The sequence below is a fragment of the Botryllus schlosseri genome, chromosome 16 (genome assembly GCF_051294905.1).
Source record: "Botryllus schlosseri isolate E-star chromosome 16, Bs_hap1, whole genome shotgun sequence".
NCBI lineage: Eukaryota > Metazoa > Chordata > Ascidiacea > Stolidobranchia > Styelidae > Botryllus > Botryllus schlosseri.
The window spans coordinates 12,258,107-12,273,000 of record NC_137251.1 but is presented as its reverse complement, the minus strand read 5'-3'; the positions used below and the strand labels follow the sequence as shown (position 1 = coordinate 12,273,000).

General features: G+C 40.4%; 3 protein-coding genes and 1 long non-coding RNA gene across 5 annotated transcripts in view; 1 reads left to right on the top strand and 3 right to left on the bottom strand.

The window, feature by feature from the left end:
• The window catches only part of LOC145458237 (integrin alpha-11-like), a 329,408-nt gene that overhangs the window by 210,695 nt on the left and 103,819 nt on the right, over positions 1-14,894 (bottom strand). The window lies entirely within an intron of this gene.
• Positions 1-14,894, bottom strand: part of LOC145458249 (carbonic anhydrase 2-like) — a 44,900-nt gene that overhangs the window by 990 nt on the left and 29,016 nt on the right. The gene's annotated exons all lie outside the window — the stretch shown is intronic.
• LOC145458250 (carbonic anhydrase 1-like) lies at positions 6-13,908 on the bottom strand. 2 transcript variants are annotated; one of them, XM_080336579.1, is made up of 7 exons: positions 13,894-13,908; positions 5,699-5,779; positions 5,587-5,631; positions 3,840-4,007; positions 2,488-2,741; positions 1,910-2,143; positions 6-437 (listed from the first exon to the last, which is right to left on the bottom strand). In XM_080336579.1, the coding sequence occupies exons 2-7, from the start codon at positions 5,730-5,732 to the stop codon at positions 234-236; spliced, it is 939 nt and encodes a 312-aa protein (XP_080192705.1). In that variant the 5' UTR covers positions 5,733-5,779; positions 13,894-13,908; the 3' UTR covers positions 6-233. The 2 variants fall into 2 exon arrangements, with proteins under 2 accessions (XP_080192705.1, XP_080192704.1); XM_080336578.1 differs by lacking the exon at positions 13,894-13,908 and having other exon boundaries at positions 52-437; positions 5,699-5,790.
• Positions 8,158-11,005, top strand: LOC145458255 (uncharacterized). Its single transcript, XR_013921097.1, has 2 exons — positions 8,158-8,280; positions 10,684-11,005. It is a non-coding gene; the product is annotated as an uncharacterized LOC145458255 (long non-coding RNA).

Here is a 14,894-nt window from a genome sequence, read left to right as displayed (position 1 = left end):
TTTGCTTTCTTTATTAGTCAAAATCGCTGTAAGCGACTGGAAGGACGCGGTAAGCCCACTAAACCCGGTATAAAAAAGATTGCTCACTACAAGGTATTAAATTAAGATTGTTTCTTGATGTTACAACATCGGTTTCTAGGTTAGGAAATCCTATTTTAATCAGCGATACATAACTTCTCCTAACCTATTTCAATCGAACACAATAGACTTTACAATAACTCGTGAGGAGGTAGTTACAACAGAGAAGCAACGGTCAGCGCCGTGGTAATAAGTCCAGGGATCATGTGCGGGGTCGAGGTGCATCCGCTAGTCTGCTGCACTAGCGGTCTGGGTTGTGTCACCGTTCTTCCGTTCAGCGCCAGAACCGGTCGGAAATTATTCTCTATGATCACGTTAGCTGCTTGGTTTTCGTAATAAGCAGTGGCCAACTGTATAGCCTGCAAGGGATACAAAGACTTGCGTTATTTTCATAACGTCATCATCAATTCATGGTGGTCTATTAGAGTTTTCGCACCTGGGTGAACAGAAATCGCGTTAACATTACAACATTCTCATGTCATAGTGCTGACGACGTTATTACGAGCTCGTAACATGATTTCCTCCAGAATAAATTTACCCTTCATTTCTTTCCCGGTCTGCAGCCGCCTAAATGTTGTTCTACTGATTCATAATTTAGAAATTAAAATCCTTGTTTACATTTAAGTCTCCCGATTATCATCATTATTATTCACATCAGTGGTGCTTATAGCTTTGTGCTCCACGGCACTACAATGTATACAGTACAATGAATGCATTTATTCGTGGCTTTAATGTTCTTGCACTCTCTGAAGCACTCTCTTCAGGCAGTCTCTGTCACGTGCGCTTCATCATCGTCTCTTTTGCTGCCGACTTACAGCTCGGCCCACTGTGACTGGATTTTTTAAGTCACTGCGGCTGTAGTGAAGTCGGCGATGAGGAGCCCATATAACGAGCTCGTAACATGAATTCCTCCAGAATAAATTAACCCTTCATATCTTTCCCGGTCTGCAGCCGCCTAAATATTGTTCTACTGATTCATAATTTATAAATTATTATCCTTGTTTACATTTAAGCCTCCAGATGAAATGCCAATTGCCATCGTACCGTCACAACATGATTTGATTTGATTGAGAAATGTCTGACTCCGGCGTGGCCTGTCGCAATATAACCAATGTGGCATTCCCCTAAGAATAATTTAGATGTATATTCCTTTATATACGAATGTAGAATTTGATAATAGCTAGCTTTTGAGAAAAATACCCGAGTTTTAAACCTTGGCTTTTTTGAAGTAGAAAGTAGTTATTGGAACGGTTTGCATCACTTTTGTATAATGAAATTATGATAAAATCTCAAGACCGAACCCTTGCATATTGGCAACAATAGGCTACATGCTTCCCAGAATTTCTATATTTGTAGTGTCACCATTCGTTTTGTGTTCGAACACAGCCAACCCCCCAATTTTCTATACGAAAAGTATGCGACACCTCGGAAAATGTCAATTTTCAAAACTACTTATTTGAACCCTCCGACCACTATTAATTTGCTATTTTTCTACTATACTTGAAGTAGTTGTGATGTGTCTTGAAAATAACTACTTCTACTCATAATTAGGTGGAAATTTACCGCATTACTTCAGATGAGATTACAACCGGATGCTCTACCAATTATTTCCGATCAATATTGAGAAAAGGAATTTAGTTCGCGAGTGCTATAGGGATCGCAATCACACCAGGCAATTTAAAATCAAAAAAGAGCCTACTGCTCAACATAGCACACCCAAATATCACTATCATCCGAAAAAATTTATCAGGTGATGGAAAAATGTATACTAGGGTCGTGCACGTAACACCAATCAATTAAATTCGCCGGCATGTTTAACATGAAGCCTCACCTGGGCTTGGGTAATTTCGATAGGATCTTTGAAGACGGTCCACACGACTGACTCGTAACATGGTGGGGTAGTAAGGGATCCCTTGTATCTGTAGTAGTCGTTCAAATTTGGCGGGATGAGTGATTCTACCGAGAAACGGTTTGTAATCGTTCCGCTAGTGTCCTTGTCGACAGCATTGGTTTGTGCGAGATCCAGCAGATTCTGGATGTCCAAGTTGGTCTGAGGATAAGTCACCTGAAAACGCAGATCAATTAAATTGATTTTTAACGCGTATACATGAAACAGTCATACGCAGACTTCGAGCATGCCTGTTCGAAAATTAAGGAAATAATAATCGAAATCGATAAGAATTTCCACGAGGCCAAACGTGCTGTTATTTCGTATGACGAAGGCAGTAGTGTTTTAAAAAAAAGTTTTTAGCTATGTTACAAGCACGTGAAACTTGCATCTCGCCCACTCATATATGTACCGTGTGCAACTCGATGTCAATCTGAGCTGTATTGCCGACTGTGCTGTTAGCATCGAATCGTTACTGAAATAGAAAAAAGCTCAGATCATATAGCCTAGCCAGTACTCACGTCAATGAACCATCCAAAGACAGCTAATCCGTCACTTTGAGAAGCGGCAGTACTGAGATCGGCGTACTTGGTGTTGTAATGAACAACATGAAGTTCTCCAAAGTATTGCCTTCCATCAATGGTGTGCTCGGAACCCCCAGTGTGTGTGCTGCCTGTGGCTGTGCCCCAGTGGATATGGTATTGAGCGGCTTTCGCCGAGAAAGGAAGCAGATTGTTGTCGCTGATTGTGTACCCGTTAGTCAAGTCCACCTGAACTAAATTGCAGAAGGTTGACCTTGCTACATATCATATGAAAAAAGGGTCGTTTTGGCAAAAGACTGTTCATTGCCGATTATGTTATGTAGTTTTCGTGGCATCAACACCCGGACAATTTCTCAATGAGGTCACGAGTAACAAAAGTAATATTGAATAAGTTCCAATGAGTCTATGTATGATATGAATGATTATTCGCAAACCACTTATACCGTTGGTGGGCCTTCATACACCGCTTCAAGGATAGTGATATCTAGAGATTGTCAAAGTAGTCATGAAAGCTACTCAAGTAGAAGTAGAAGTAGTATATTCAAAAGCAAGGAAACACTGATTTAAGTAGAAGTAGAATTGATTTACTTTAAATCTACTGAAGTAAGTAAGTAGTTTTGAAAACGGGAGTAATTCGTTCGCATGCGGACACGGCAAAATCAGCAGATTGAGCTATGCGAGAGGCGCAGATTTCTTGATTCCTGTTGATGCGTAACGGTAGTTTCAAATGTCAAAATGGACCATATTCACTGCATGGAATATTTCACATGGGCGACAATGCGGCGTGAACGGGACCACACAACCCGCTACCTAAATTATATTCACCGATGCTTTCGTGAAAACATATTTGTCACTCCATATATCTACTGAGAGCGAAGTGCCACGAAAATTCTGGGCTTTTCTTAACTTTGATGAAATTTAAATTTTGGCAAACCGTGAAAACAGCCCCTAAATTCTTCAGGCTATCTTACTGATTGGACGATTAAACTACTTCTACTTGACAAACTGAAAATAGCGAAAAGTAAGTAAGTAGATCAGAAAATATTGCGAAGTAGAAGTAGCCGAAATTATATTTACTTAAGTAAGTAGCGTTAATAGCGGAATACTACTTGAGTACTTCGAAAAAATAGAAGTACTTCGTTACTGACCACCTCTGGTGATATCTTTGGCCACAACGTCGCGATATTACTCCTCAATAATTATGCCCTCTGGCGAGATGGATCTATTATTATCGATCGTTATGACGACAAAAAGCATGCACATCTATGTTTGTAAAATCCAGTGGCTTCCCCCCGGGACACATTACTTATTTGGAGACCTTCACGACTTACCTGTGTGACCATTGTTTTTTACGAGCATTGCGTCGGAGAGTGTGTAAAAGTAGCTTCTATCGACGATTGGTAAGTTATCGTCTGTTTGCGCGTTTCCCGTGACGATGTTTATCGGAGATTGGGCTTGAAGGGCACAGTCGCTATAATTGGTTCCCCAATAGGCTGGACCTATAAATCATGTTTCGATTGTAATTCACTTTTCGTACCATATGTCAATTCACAGATTTCAACTGGCGAGACATAGATTCCTCATTCAGTCACATTAGGAGAGGAACTTCACGTAATCGTGGAAAAGATATACAAGTGAATCGCAACTGCACAAAAATCCAATTAGATCAGTAGGCTTACTTCTTCAATATATACTCAGTAATTACAATCGTTGGTAATATTCTTTCGATTATATAGCCACAAACGATAATCCAATGCGTCATACCTCATGTAGCTTCAATAGTAAATTTGAAGAAACGCATTCTAATTGTTTACGGTGAGCAGCACAGCACGAATAAAATCGGTAGGCTCTGGAATAAGTAGACATGAGGGAAATGAGCAGTATGGATTTTGCTACGACTTATAGAAACAATCAAACTAAACTCGCGCGAGCTGTATATCAGTGAAATTCCATTCGATCCATGTAGTTGGATCAATAAATTAAAATCCTTTACTATCACAACCCGTAGACTTATCGGCTACGCATATATAACTATTAGGCTGGAAAAATCGACTATCTGTGTGATACGATACCGGGTCTCGTATTTCACTTCTAATCAAATCGAGTAGTCAAGTAATAACGAGGACAAGTTTTTGCATCTTCTGCCACTTTCTTTTACAGTTTTCGACAGCTTCCTAGATACTCACAATCTGTGTAGGCTTCTATGATGTTCTAATCTGTTTGGAGGGATTTTATAGTGCAACGTCTTGCATCTTTTCTCTATTTTTTGTGACAATTTTTACTGCGACTTTTATTAGATATTGCGTAAAAATGTAAAGGAGTGATTTAAAAACATGCTGTAAACTATTTCTAGTGAGGTTCTATTCTCCTTGATTTGTATAACAACGAGCTATATGATGGATTAGCTTCATCTCACTGTTATCTATGACACAATGGCTTGCAAGCAATAAGTTCAACTACCCCTGCCAAGCACGACCGTGCCCGAAAAATATGTAAATAGATCGCTATGTTAATTCTGTTTGTCTGTTTGTCTATCGATACCCTAATAATTCAACAAAAATTATGAATGCAACTTTTTACCCCCACTTTTTATTGAAATTAAGTGCAAATTTTTCTCTTGTGAAAAAAAGTTGCCCTACAATAACCGTTATGTAGGACCGCCATGGAAGGTTCGCAAATGTAACTTTCATGCAGCACAAATACAATGAATAAGCCAATTATACTGGAAATTACACATAGGAAATAGTTTAGTATTTTTCGACCATATCTGTCTGAGTGAAGATGCTGATATGCTGATACTGATTTGACGATCCTGTATGTCAATCACTATTATTTCACATAAGATTTTCTTGCGCCAGCGCACCCAGCAATGTGCTAGAAATTTTGCATGTAGGGAGAGTATCAATATTTTCACGGCGAGAGAAATTACCAAAACTATAACTCTTTTTGATAAAAGCGGTACATGAGCGTATCTGTTCAGTATACTAGAGAAAAGCCACATTTCAGTACTCGGCTCGTAACGTTAGAATCAATACTGTATTCGGGCTCGACTACTCGAAGCCCTGCCTTCATGCTTACCCGTATCCCCGGTATAGCTCCAATCCGCTGCAAAGGTTAGTTCAGCTGTAAAATTATGACACCACGCATGAGACGCCCGATTAGTAGATCACGATCACTGCAAAGCATTCACCCAGACATGTCGATAAGATGATAGCTTGCCACATATTGATTGAGCTTTGCTGTGATTGAACCTAACGTTTATGAAATGAAGCTGAAAATAGTGGCCGGGTTTAAAATTAGCAGTCGGAAAGGCGCGTGTACTGGAATTCAGTGTTCTTCAACCTTTTTCGTGTGATAGGCTAATCCCTTAAAGTTGTTGTGGCGCATACATACACCCTGTTTACTAGAAGGCATTTACCCAAGGTGATTTTGTGTCGAGATAGAGTAGTGGTAGGATAATCCACAGCTACAACACTTCTGGTAGGCTATAAGTTACTTTGAAATTCATCCACAGATAAATACAGATCAAAAATTGAAGGAGACTACGAGACGATATCACGAATTCAGACACAGGGTTCATATAGCTCGGGCTGGACCATGAGGTTAGAAGTCGTGAATGGGAAGTCGTGATTACGGCAGGACTCAATGAGAAAGGACCGCTGAAAATCATATCTTGCGCAGTTCAGTAGAAAATGGCCGACGGTTTCGGTAATATTACAACGAAGACAGAGCGGAGAGTCAGAACATCCGATTTTAAACGAATGAGCGTTAAGCTTACAGAACATGATGACCTCAGATTCCCGATATGCATGCATTGAAATGCAACTATGGAAACGCTTATAATGCACCTCTTTATCTTCACATGCGTACAGTTCTTGCCAGAATATTGGCGGACAAGTGACTTAGCGTCTCCGACGGTTACCTCAGGGAGCTGATGATTGGGGGCAGACAAGGCCGCTGATTTTGCTTCGCGGTGGGCGATCTCGTTGTTGGGGATGCCTTTGTGACTGGGAAACCATCCAAAGGCTACTTCTATAACTCTTCCAGTTGCCCGATCAAGCAGGTGGAAGAACTTGTCGAAGATATTTTTCGGCGAAGTAAGAGGACTAGATATCGTATTTAACTTCAACACACTAAGAGAGTCTGTAATAATCAAATATTCCTCTTCTTTGCATCCATTATCGGACACCCAGGACAATGCATGAAGAATCGATAAGTTCAACATGAAATACGGAATGATAAACATTACAGTTTCTACTAACCGCTACCGAGCGAGAGGGGATATAGACAGCGTATGCGGTTGGTATGGAGGTCTTGGACCTATAGGTATATATCTCGATAGCTCCGTCTGGGCATTCAACGATATAGTCATGGAAACATGCTTTTGTGATATCTTCATCATCATCATCATAATTATTATTATTATTATTGATGAAAAGATGAGTGACGCTTTTCGCCTGTAAGGCCAGGTGCGTCACGGACTAGAATGAGCGATTTACCAAAATATGGGCAAGAACCGATTTACAAGTAAGTACCACAAGATATAACAAATTCTGCAACATGGGACAACATTTCGGGGATGATCAGTTGATTTTCGAGTGTTGCAGTGATTTTGAGCTCGCGCGCCCTGTCAAATAAAAAGTTCCTATGAAAATCATATCGATTGCACTGCAGCAAAAAATGCTCGACTGTTTCAGGTACTGTACAATGGTCGCATAGGTCGGTGTCGCTACATCCAATTTTATATAGATGCGCTTTCAGGCGGCAATGGCCTGAACGAAGCCGAAATATTATTCGTTGGTAAAGCCTATGTCGATGCATCGATGGAAAGTGGCCATCAGTCAATGATCTATGGAAATTTCGATAGTGACCTCCTCGCTCATTTCGTTGATATTCGGCGTTCCAGGTCGCTCTACAGTATTGGTTTAATAGTAATTGGTTTATTAGCAATTTTATCAGTTCAATACACCACAAAAAATGCGATACAATGAAAAGACAGGAAGATGTCGAAGCGACAAGGAGTAGTCTATGAATCTGACACCAACCTTGGCCTAGGCGATGTAAAGAGGAGGCATGCACACTGAATGACAGTAAAGAAGATAGTATAGAAAAAGAAACCGACAAAAAATAGGGCGGCATATCATGGTAAGCGAGATCGATAGGTCAGTCGTGGTCCGGTAATCTTGATGATGGACTGTATTTATTTAGTAGTAATTGCTTGTATTTCGACTTGAATGTGGACATGCTCGTCGACTGTCGGATGGCCGGCGGGATATTGTTCCACACATCAGGTCCGGCATATTAGATAGAGCGATGATCTTTTCGGTCGATCATATGATATTTGGACGACGAGGACGCGCGTGTAACATTCTTTTAGTGTAAACATAGCACTTGCATATTGACGATTGATGGGCGGGTCATGGCATCCATGGAGGTTGATAGTGATTGAGGATTTTCTCCATTGAAATTTTCCGAAACAACGGGACGTTGGAGTAAATGTGCTCGCGGGCCAATTTCCTAGTTTTCGATGACACCGCGGGCCGCAGCATCTATAGTAGGGGCATTACATGTATTTCGAAGTATAGGCCTTATTTGACGGGACCTTGTATACTGGCATTCCACACACATCGTAATGTAATATCGTAATATTCACGCCTGGCATGAACATAAACACATTTTAAATATTTTCATAAAATTGTTTTTGTAGCCTACTTGGCATATCTTGTCAAAATAATGTCGGGCAACCATTTTTTACGGTGTCATGATGCATTTGTCCCCTTGCGTTATGTCTGTATCTCATTATTTTGACAAGATATGCCAAGTAGGCTACAACAACAATTTTATGAAAATATTTAAAATGTGTTTATGTTCATGCCAGGCGTGAATATTACGATATTACATTACGATGTGTGTGGAATGCCAGTGGCTGCCCGACATATGAGCATGCGACACAATGGAAAACGACAGTTCAGCATGGTACACATCAGCATGCGTCCCTTCAACATGTGACTGTATAACCCTAAAACTCACCCTTACCCGAAACATAGCCTAACCTAACCTAACCTAGACTAACCTAACCTAAAACCTAACCCTAACCCAACCATAAATCCAACCCTAACCTACCCCTAACCCGTAGTTTAACCCACATGCTCATGTGTCGCATGCCAAATTGTCGCATGCCAAAGTCTCGCATGCTGTAATGTCGCATGCTCATATGTCCACGGACCGTAAAAAATGTCGCGTGACAATTTAGAAGCTAGCGGACATTTGACGTGCCACTGTTATAGTTAGAAAGGTTTAGAATTTACCAGTGTTGGGATCAAGTCACTACCTTCGAGTCACGAGTCATTTCGAGTCATTGCACATTTTGACTCGAGTCAAGTCAAGTCAATCGATTTTCGAAGGTGACTCGAGTCAAGTCAAGTCACTCGATTTTTGAAGGTGACTCGGGTCAAGTCGAGTCAGGTCAAGTCAAGTCACGAGTCAAGTCACAATTCAAGTCAGGTTGCCTTTTCGAAGTATGAGGCATGATTAAGTCATTGCATTTTGCTAGCTGTTTGAAATACAGGTTGAGTGGTCATTGCATTTTGAACCGATAAACGAATACAGAGTACATATACAGGCAGGAAAGAGTTATATGGCTCATGTATACGTAGAACTGTTAATCTATTTAAGTAATTGCATAGCCTCAGTTTATAGTTACGAAGTTACCAGCCAAAATAGAGAATAGAGAAACGAATTGACAAAATGCAATACATGATCCACCTACTTATTCATGCGATGCAATTCAAGCATGCGCCAATGGTTGACGAGTATATAAACTAGATACGAATTCAACTTCAATAAAAAAGAAAACGGAGAAATTGGATAGATATTTTGCTTTTAACTGACTTGACAATACCAATATACGACAACAAAAGCTATAAGCTCCGATCCCTTCGTCTGTGGTCAATTTATTTGTGCGAGAACAATGGTGGCATGAGTGGTCGCTCTCACGGGTTACAGCAGAGTTTCGCGAATATGCAAGATGCAGTGATTTTTATCGATACCGATTACTTGATGACTTGAAATTGACTCGTGAATTTTGCTCCGTGTCACGAGTCAATCCACATTTCTGATGCACCGAGTCAAGTCAGGCCAAGTCATTTTTGCAAAGTGACTCGAGTCAAGTCAAGTCATACGAAAAAAGTGACTCGAGTCATCCCAACACTGGAATTTACCAAGGATTGATATGATATCAGAGCTTTTAACCATCCAGCCCAATCAAGGTTTCGGGCATACTCCCGGCAACTATAGGCTATTGGTCATGTAATTTCCAAGGTCAAATTAAATCAGTGTTAGATTTAACTGCGTCTATTGGAACAGATAAATAACTACAGGAATACAAAATTAATATGTCATTCTACGGAAATGTCCAATCACCTGACAATCCATCGGTGTAGCCACCTTTAATTGGCGATAATAACATGGATAGAGAGACTCAAGGTAACTACCTATAACTTTATACATCAGGGTACCAACAGCATGCGAATGGTTGCCATACCGACCTGCTTAGATAGTGAAAGCCGCTACGCTGCGCAGCGCTCGCCACGAGCTTTTAATATAGGCTGTTACTATTTCTCACGACAGTTTGATTGCGTTTGTTGTATCCATGGCTTTATGAACCCACGGCGGTCCAAGTCGCGAGTCCTGTGAACCGACTCCACTAAAGTCATTTTGATTTCATCACCCAGGCAGTCCGACTTCGAGTAATTCCACGAAAAATCGCGCAAAAGTCAAAATCACACTTTTCAGTCACGGATCATCAACGGGTCATTGTGTATCATCATGAACAGGTGATGTGACGTAATAGCAGATCTTCCACCGTATTGTAGTGTTGCGATATTTAAGTTTGATGAGTAATTTGAGGTATTGGGAGCAGTTTAGGAGTGAATTTTAGGTTCCCGAATAAAAGAGAGATATGTAACAGTTACTTATTGTCGAATACTTGAAAATCGGAAATGCTTGCGCGGACGGCACAAAATGATCTCGAGGGCCGCGGGTTTGACACCTCTGAATTATAACCATATATCTGTTGCCATGAATCTTGCAATAGTCAAAGCGCTGAATGTTGATCTGGATGTTGTTTGAGTAGGTAACAGTGATATATCGTACACAGATATTTGTGTCTATAAGGTAGACTTACCATACGTCCTCTTTTAAGAGGATTTGTCCTCTTTTTTGACTTTTTGAAAGTGTCCTCGGAGGACGCCCTTTTGTCCTCTTTTTTGAGATTTTGTCCTCTTTTTTGAAAATTTAGGTCAGATATAGAGCAAATTGCGAGTGATATGCCGCAAATTAGCACAGAAGTGACGCTGCGGCGGATATTTCGGAGTGAAAAACGGTGAATTTAGCTCTGAGCAAAAATATGACCTTTTTTTTTAGTCATCCACCTGGTAATGTGGAGTGAAAAACGGTATTTTGAGCTCTGAGCAGAAGTGATGACCTTTTTTTTTTTTTTTCAGTCAACCGATCACAAAGTGGGAAAAATAAATTCACCGGTTTTTGAGAATTTAACTCCGGTTTTTTTTTTCCGACAATTTCTGAAAAAGTGTCCTCTTTTTACATTTTCAAAATATGGTAAGCCTACTATAAGGTGAAGAGGGGCTCGTTGCAAACAAACAAACTGAGGTGATTTTGAGCGCTAACGTTTACAGAACAGTAAACCTTTTAGGCCTACTCATGGCATGAAAGTGGCTATGTAAATATCAATATAATTGAGAAAGACATTGGATAGCAAATTCCTTCTAGCTATCTATAGATGAGATGACCGAATGCTGCTCTAATATCAAAGCTGCCAAAAGTATTTGCTGTGCATATCAAAAATACAGACATATGCGCAGATAACCATACTAACAACCAAAACAATTGAATGGGGTGGCTGACACTTTCGCATGATTAGCTCAGAGCGACCAACACTAAGCCATGAGTGACTTCAATTTTCGATATAAAAATACGGCCTCATGCAACCAACTGCGGGAGGTGGCGCTTTTGAATCGAGTGTAGGACAACCTCGATAGCATCTCGATGGTGCAGGCGAAAAAGAATACCATATCTCTCTCTCTCTCTCTCTCTCTCTCTCACCTCACAGAACCGAAATTCTATTGCAACGAATCTCAATGACTCGAAGCAATACCAGCCCATGAACTGACAACGCTGACATTTTGACGCAGACCTCCAGACAGGAATTTTCTTTGTGAAAGAGTACCGTACACCATGTAATTATAACGATTGACCATCGGCATTGTTTTGAAATTGTAAAGAAACAATTTTAAAGAGACAGCGCCGTGGTATGAACCACAGCTGCAACAGAAATACGTTGCTGATCCGTGTAAGCGGTGTCTTAAAACGGCTTCGAAGTGGGCCGTGCTACAAGTCGACAGATGTGGAATCATAACAAAGAATATGGTGTGAATAACCATGAGTGTAGTCGAAAACAACAGGAATACCACGAAACAAACAAACAATACAAATACAGCGAAATACGATCGTTTAGCTTTATGAAATGAAAATATGTTTTGTAACACGGGCACTGATTGTCCCAAGCCTCCTTCAAATATATATAGATTTCCAGTCCCTGAGTTAACGAGGCCGATGTTATTTTTGAGGGGGCGACAATATCGAATAACCTTTGCTGATAAAAGCGGCAAACCGTGATGACTATGGCGATTTTTTATTTTGCTTAAAAAGGGAAGATTTTGACCTAAAAATCATTTTTGTTATATTTTTTACATTAAAAAACTTAATTTTGACCGAATTATGACCTTATGTATGTAAATGAGGTGTTTCCCACGCAATGTTAGAATTTAGTGCTTATCTTCATTTCTTGTTGGAACTGTCAGTCCTTACGACGTAGTTTAGCATGAAAAAACTTTTTCGACTAAAGAACTGACCATTTTGTACATGAAAAAACTTTATTTTAACGAAATCTGGACCTGTAAACAATTCCAGTAGTTACATCACGCATTATGGTAGAAAAGATTAAAATTTGTTGTAGTACAACAACGATAACTACTTTCCTACATTCCGGGTAGAAAGTGTCTGTTCTTACTAAGTAGCTTGCCAAGAATGGAGAACGTTCAACAGCAGCAGTTGTTGGCTGGTAACGTCGAAGTTGTGCGCACACTGCTGGTGACACACCGTGTGCTTCATTCTGACAGTGTTCTCTACATCACAATTTTTCACTAATATGCACTTGATGATATAAGAACCTAGGCCCACGCAGTCTTGCTTCAGTTCGGATATTGTGGTACGTTGAACATAACACCATGTCATCCTATTTGTTTCATTTTACCGTTAATGACTCATGAGCAGATAAAGGGTCGACTACAACGGTAGACCTACGAGGTAAATTACAAGCTGTAAAATTTCAAATGATATGTACAGTGTACACCGATGGTGCAACCATCTACGATACAAACGAAATTCAGATTGCAAAAGTTTTTTGCCTTTCCAAACAATTTTGACAATTTTTTTACCTAACGCTACAATTTTGACAAAATTTTGACTTATTTTGATATGTCAAAAAATCGCTCTAGTGATGACGTCGCGATATGCCGAACACACCAATTAAAAGTGGACTCTAAATATTTTGCGGAGGATCAACTCTAAATCTGGATTGCTTCGATTAACATCTGCGGTTGCAAACGTTGTATTTTAACACGCATAGAATCAACGTAAACCCATACGAAATATCCACTAGAGGCAAGAAAAAAGTTAGAATACGGGTTAAATCCTGCAGATTCATGTCAGTGATTACAGAACAATGCCTAGTCCATGATTAGAATCCGCAGATTAGCGATCTCATTCACGGATTTGAAAATCTGCTTTCGATAATGATACTTATTTGCTCAGTGATAATATACTTCCTGATTCCTGTATCGATCCATCTAAAGATTAGCTACGTATCCAGAATTTATATACTCAGCTTTTTGGCCTCTGCCCTAGTGCAGCGATTCTCAACCAAGCAGACTGAGGTGCCATTGGCAATGCTCGAGTTTGCTGTGAGATATTGCGGTATTGCAATACTGCGGCCTAATACTTTGTTTAGCTTGAATCTGTTAGGAATAGATTTCATGCATTTAAAATTCAGCGACGCTAGGATTCGCGATTGGAGCCCAATGTCTACGGTTGTGCGAAGCGGTTCGACGAATTCTCTGGTCCGACTCCGATCCTGAATTGTCCGGTCCGTTTTCGGCCGTATCAGTAAAAGTATTGATCCTGCTCCGATCCAGATCCGGTCAAAATTGAAAAAATCCAGCCGGATATTCAATCCACCTCCGGTCCATGCTATGCACTTAGGTACGGCCGCCTCTGCGTTTCGAGACAAAATCCGTCGAGAAGCACCGGAATACAACCAAACACAAAATATATATATTGTTTGGCGACATTAACGCACTGAGTTTCTTCGCTGCTCTGCGATTAGCCCGAAACATGAAGATATTCGTGATATAGCGAGATGTTTAGGAGGCGTAATGGGGTGTCTTGTCTACAATTATATTGATATTTCCGGAATAAAAGCGACATAGCTTGTAACTATAACCGGTTTGCAAATATTTTCAGTTGGGGTCGCCGGCTTGCAGCAACAAGCCCTTTCTGGCGTTGCCCCACAATTACTCGATGCTGTAGTAAAGTCTGCAAATCTACTTTAAATCAATGCTCTTCCTGCTTAATAAGCAACATTCATTGTAAGCCTACCTTACATAGGTATACATAAAATATTAATGAATAAAGACATCGGTAAGACAACGGAAAATCCAGGTATAAAAGTATCCGCGTGGTTGGCGACTTGCAAAGGTATTGACATGCACCAACCAATGTACCTACCGCAGGCCTATATATCCCGACTCGTTGCTGCCACAACTTGCATTTACCGCATTCTATGCTGTTCTTTAAAATGGCGAAATCTCATTAAGTTTATCGTGTGCTTGAGGTACCACGAACTATTGATACCTTTGACGGGGTGCTGCCAGGTAAAGTAGACTGAGAAGCACTGACTTATAGTGGGACAAGATTGTAACGCACCCTTGTATACTTTTCGTACTAGTGCGCCCGATGCATCGATGTATATTTAGTGCACCCCCGGGTGCACCATGCACGTCGGTTGAGAAGCACTGCGTATTAGATACGTTCGTAGATCTTTTTCAACGTTGTCGACCTGTGGGTATCAGCTGAGAACTATCATTAAGTGCGAGGATTCGTATTATACGATACTAAGTACACGAATTCAATATCTTCGCACATTCATCGCATGCTAAGTTTGCTGATTGATAAATTAGCAAGACGGCACACACGAAATGTCATGCTATACTATTGATGCTAAACACTAGCGAACTCAATATCTTCGT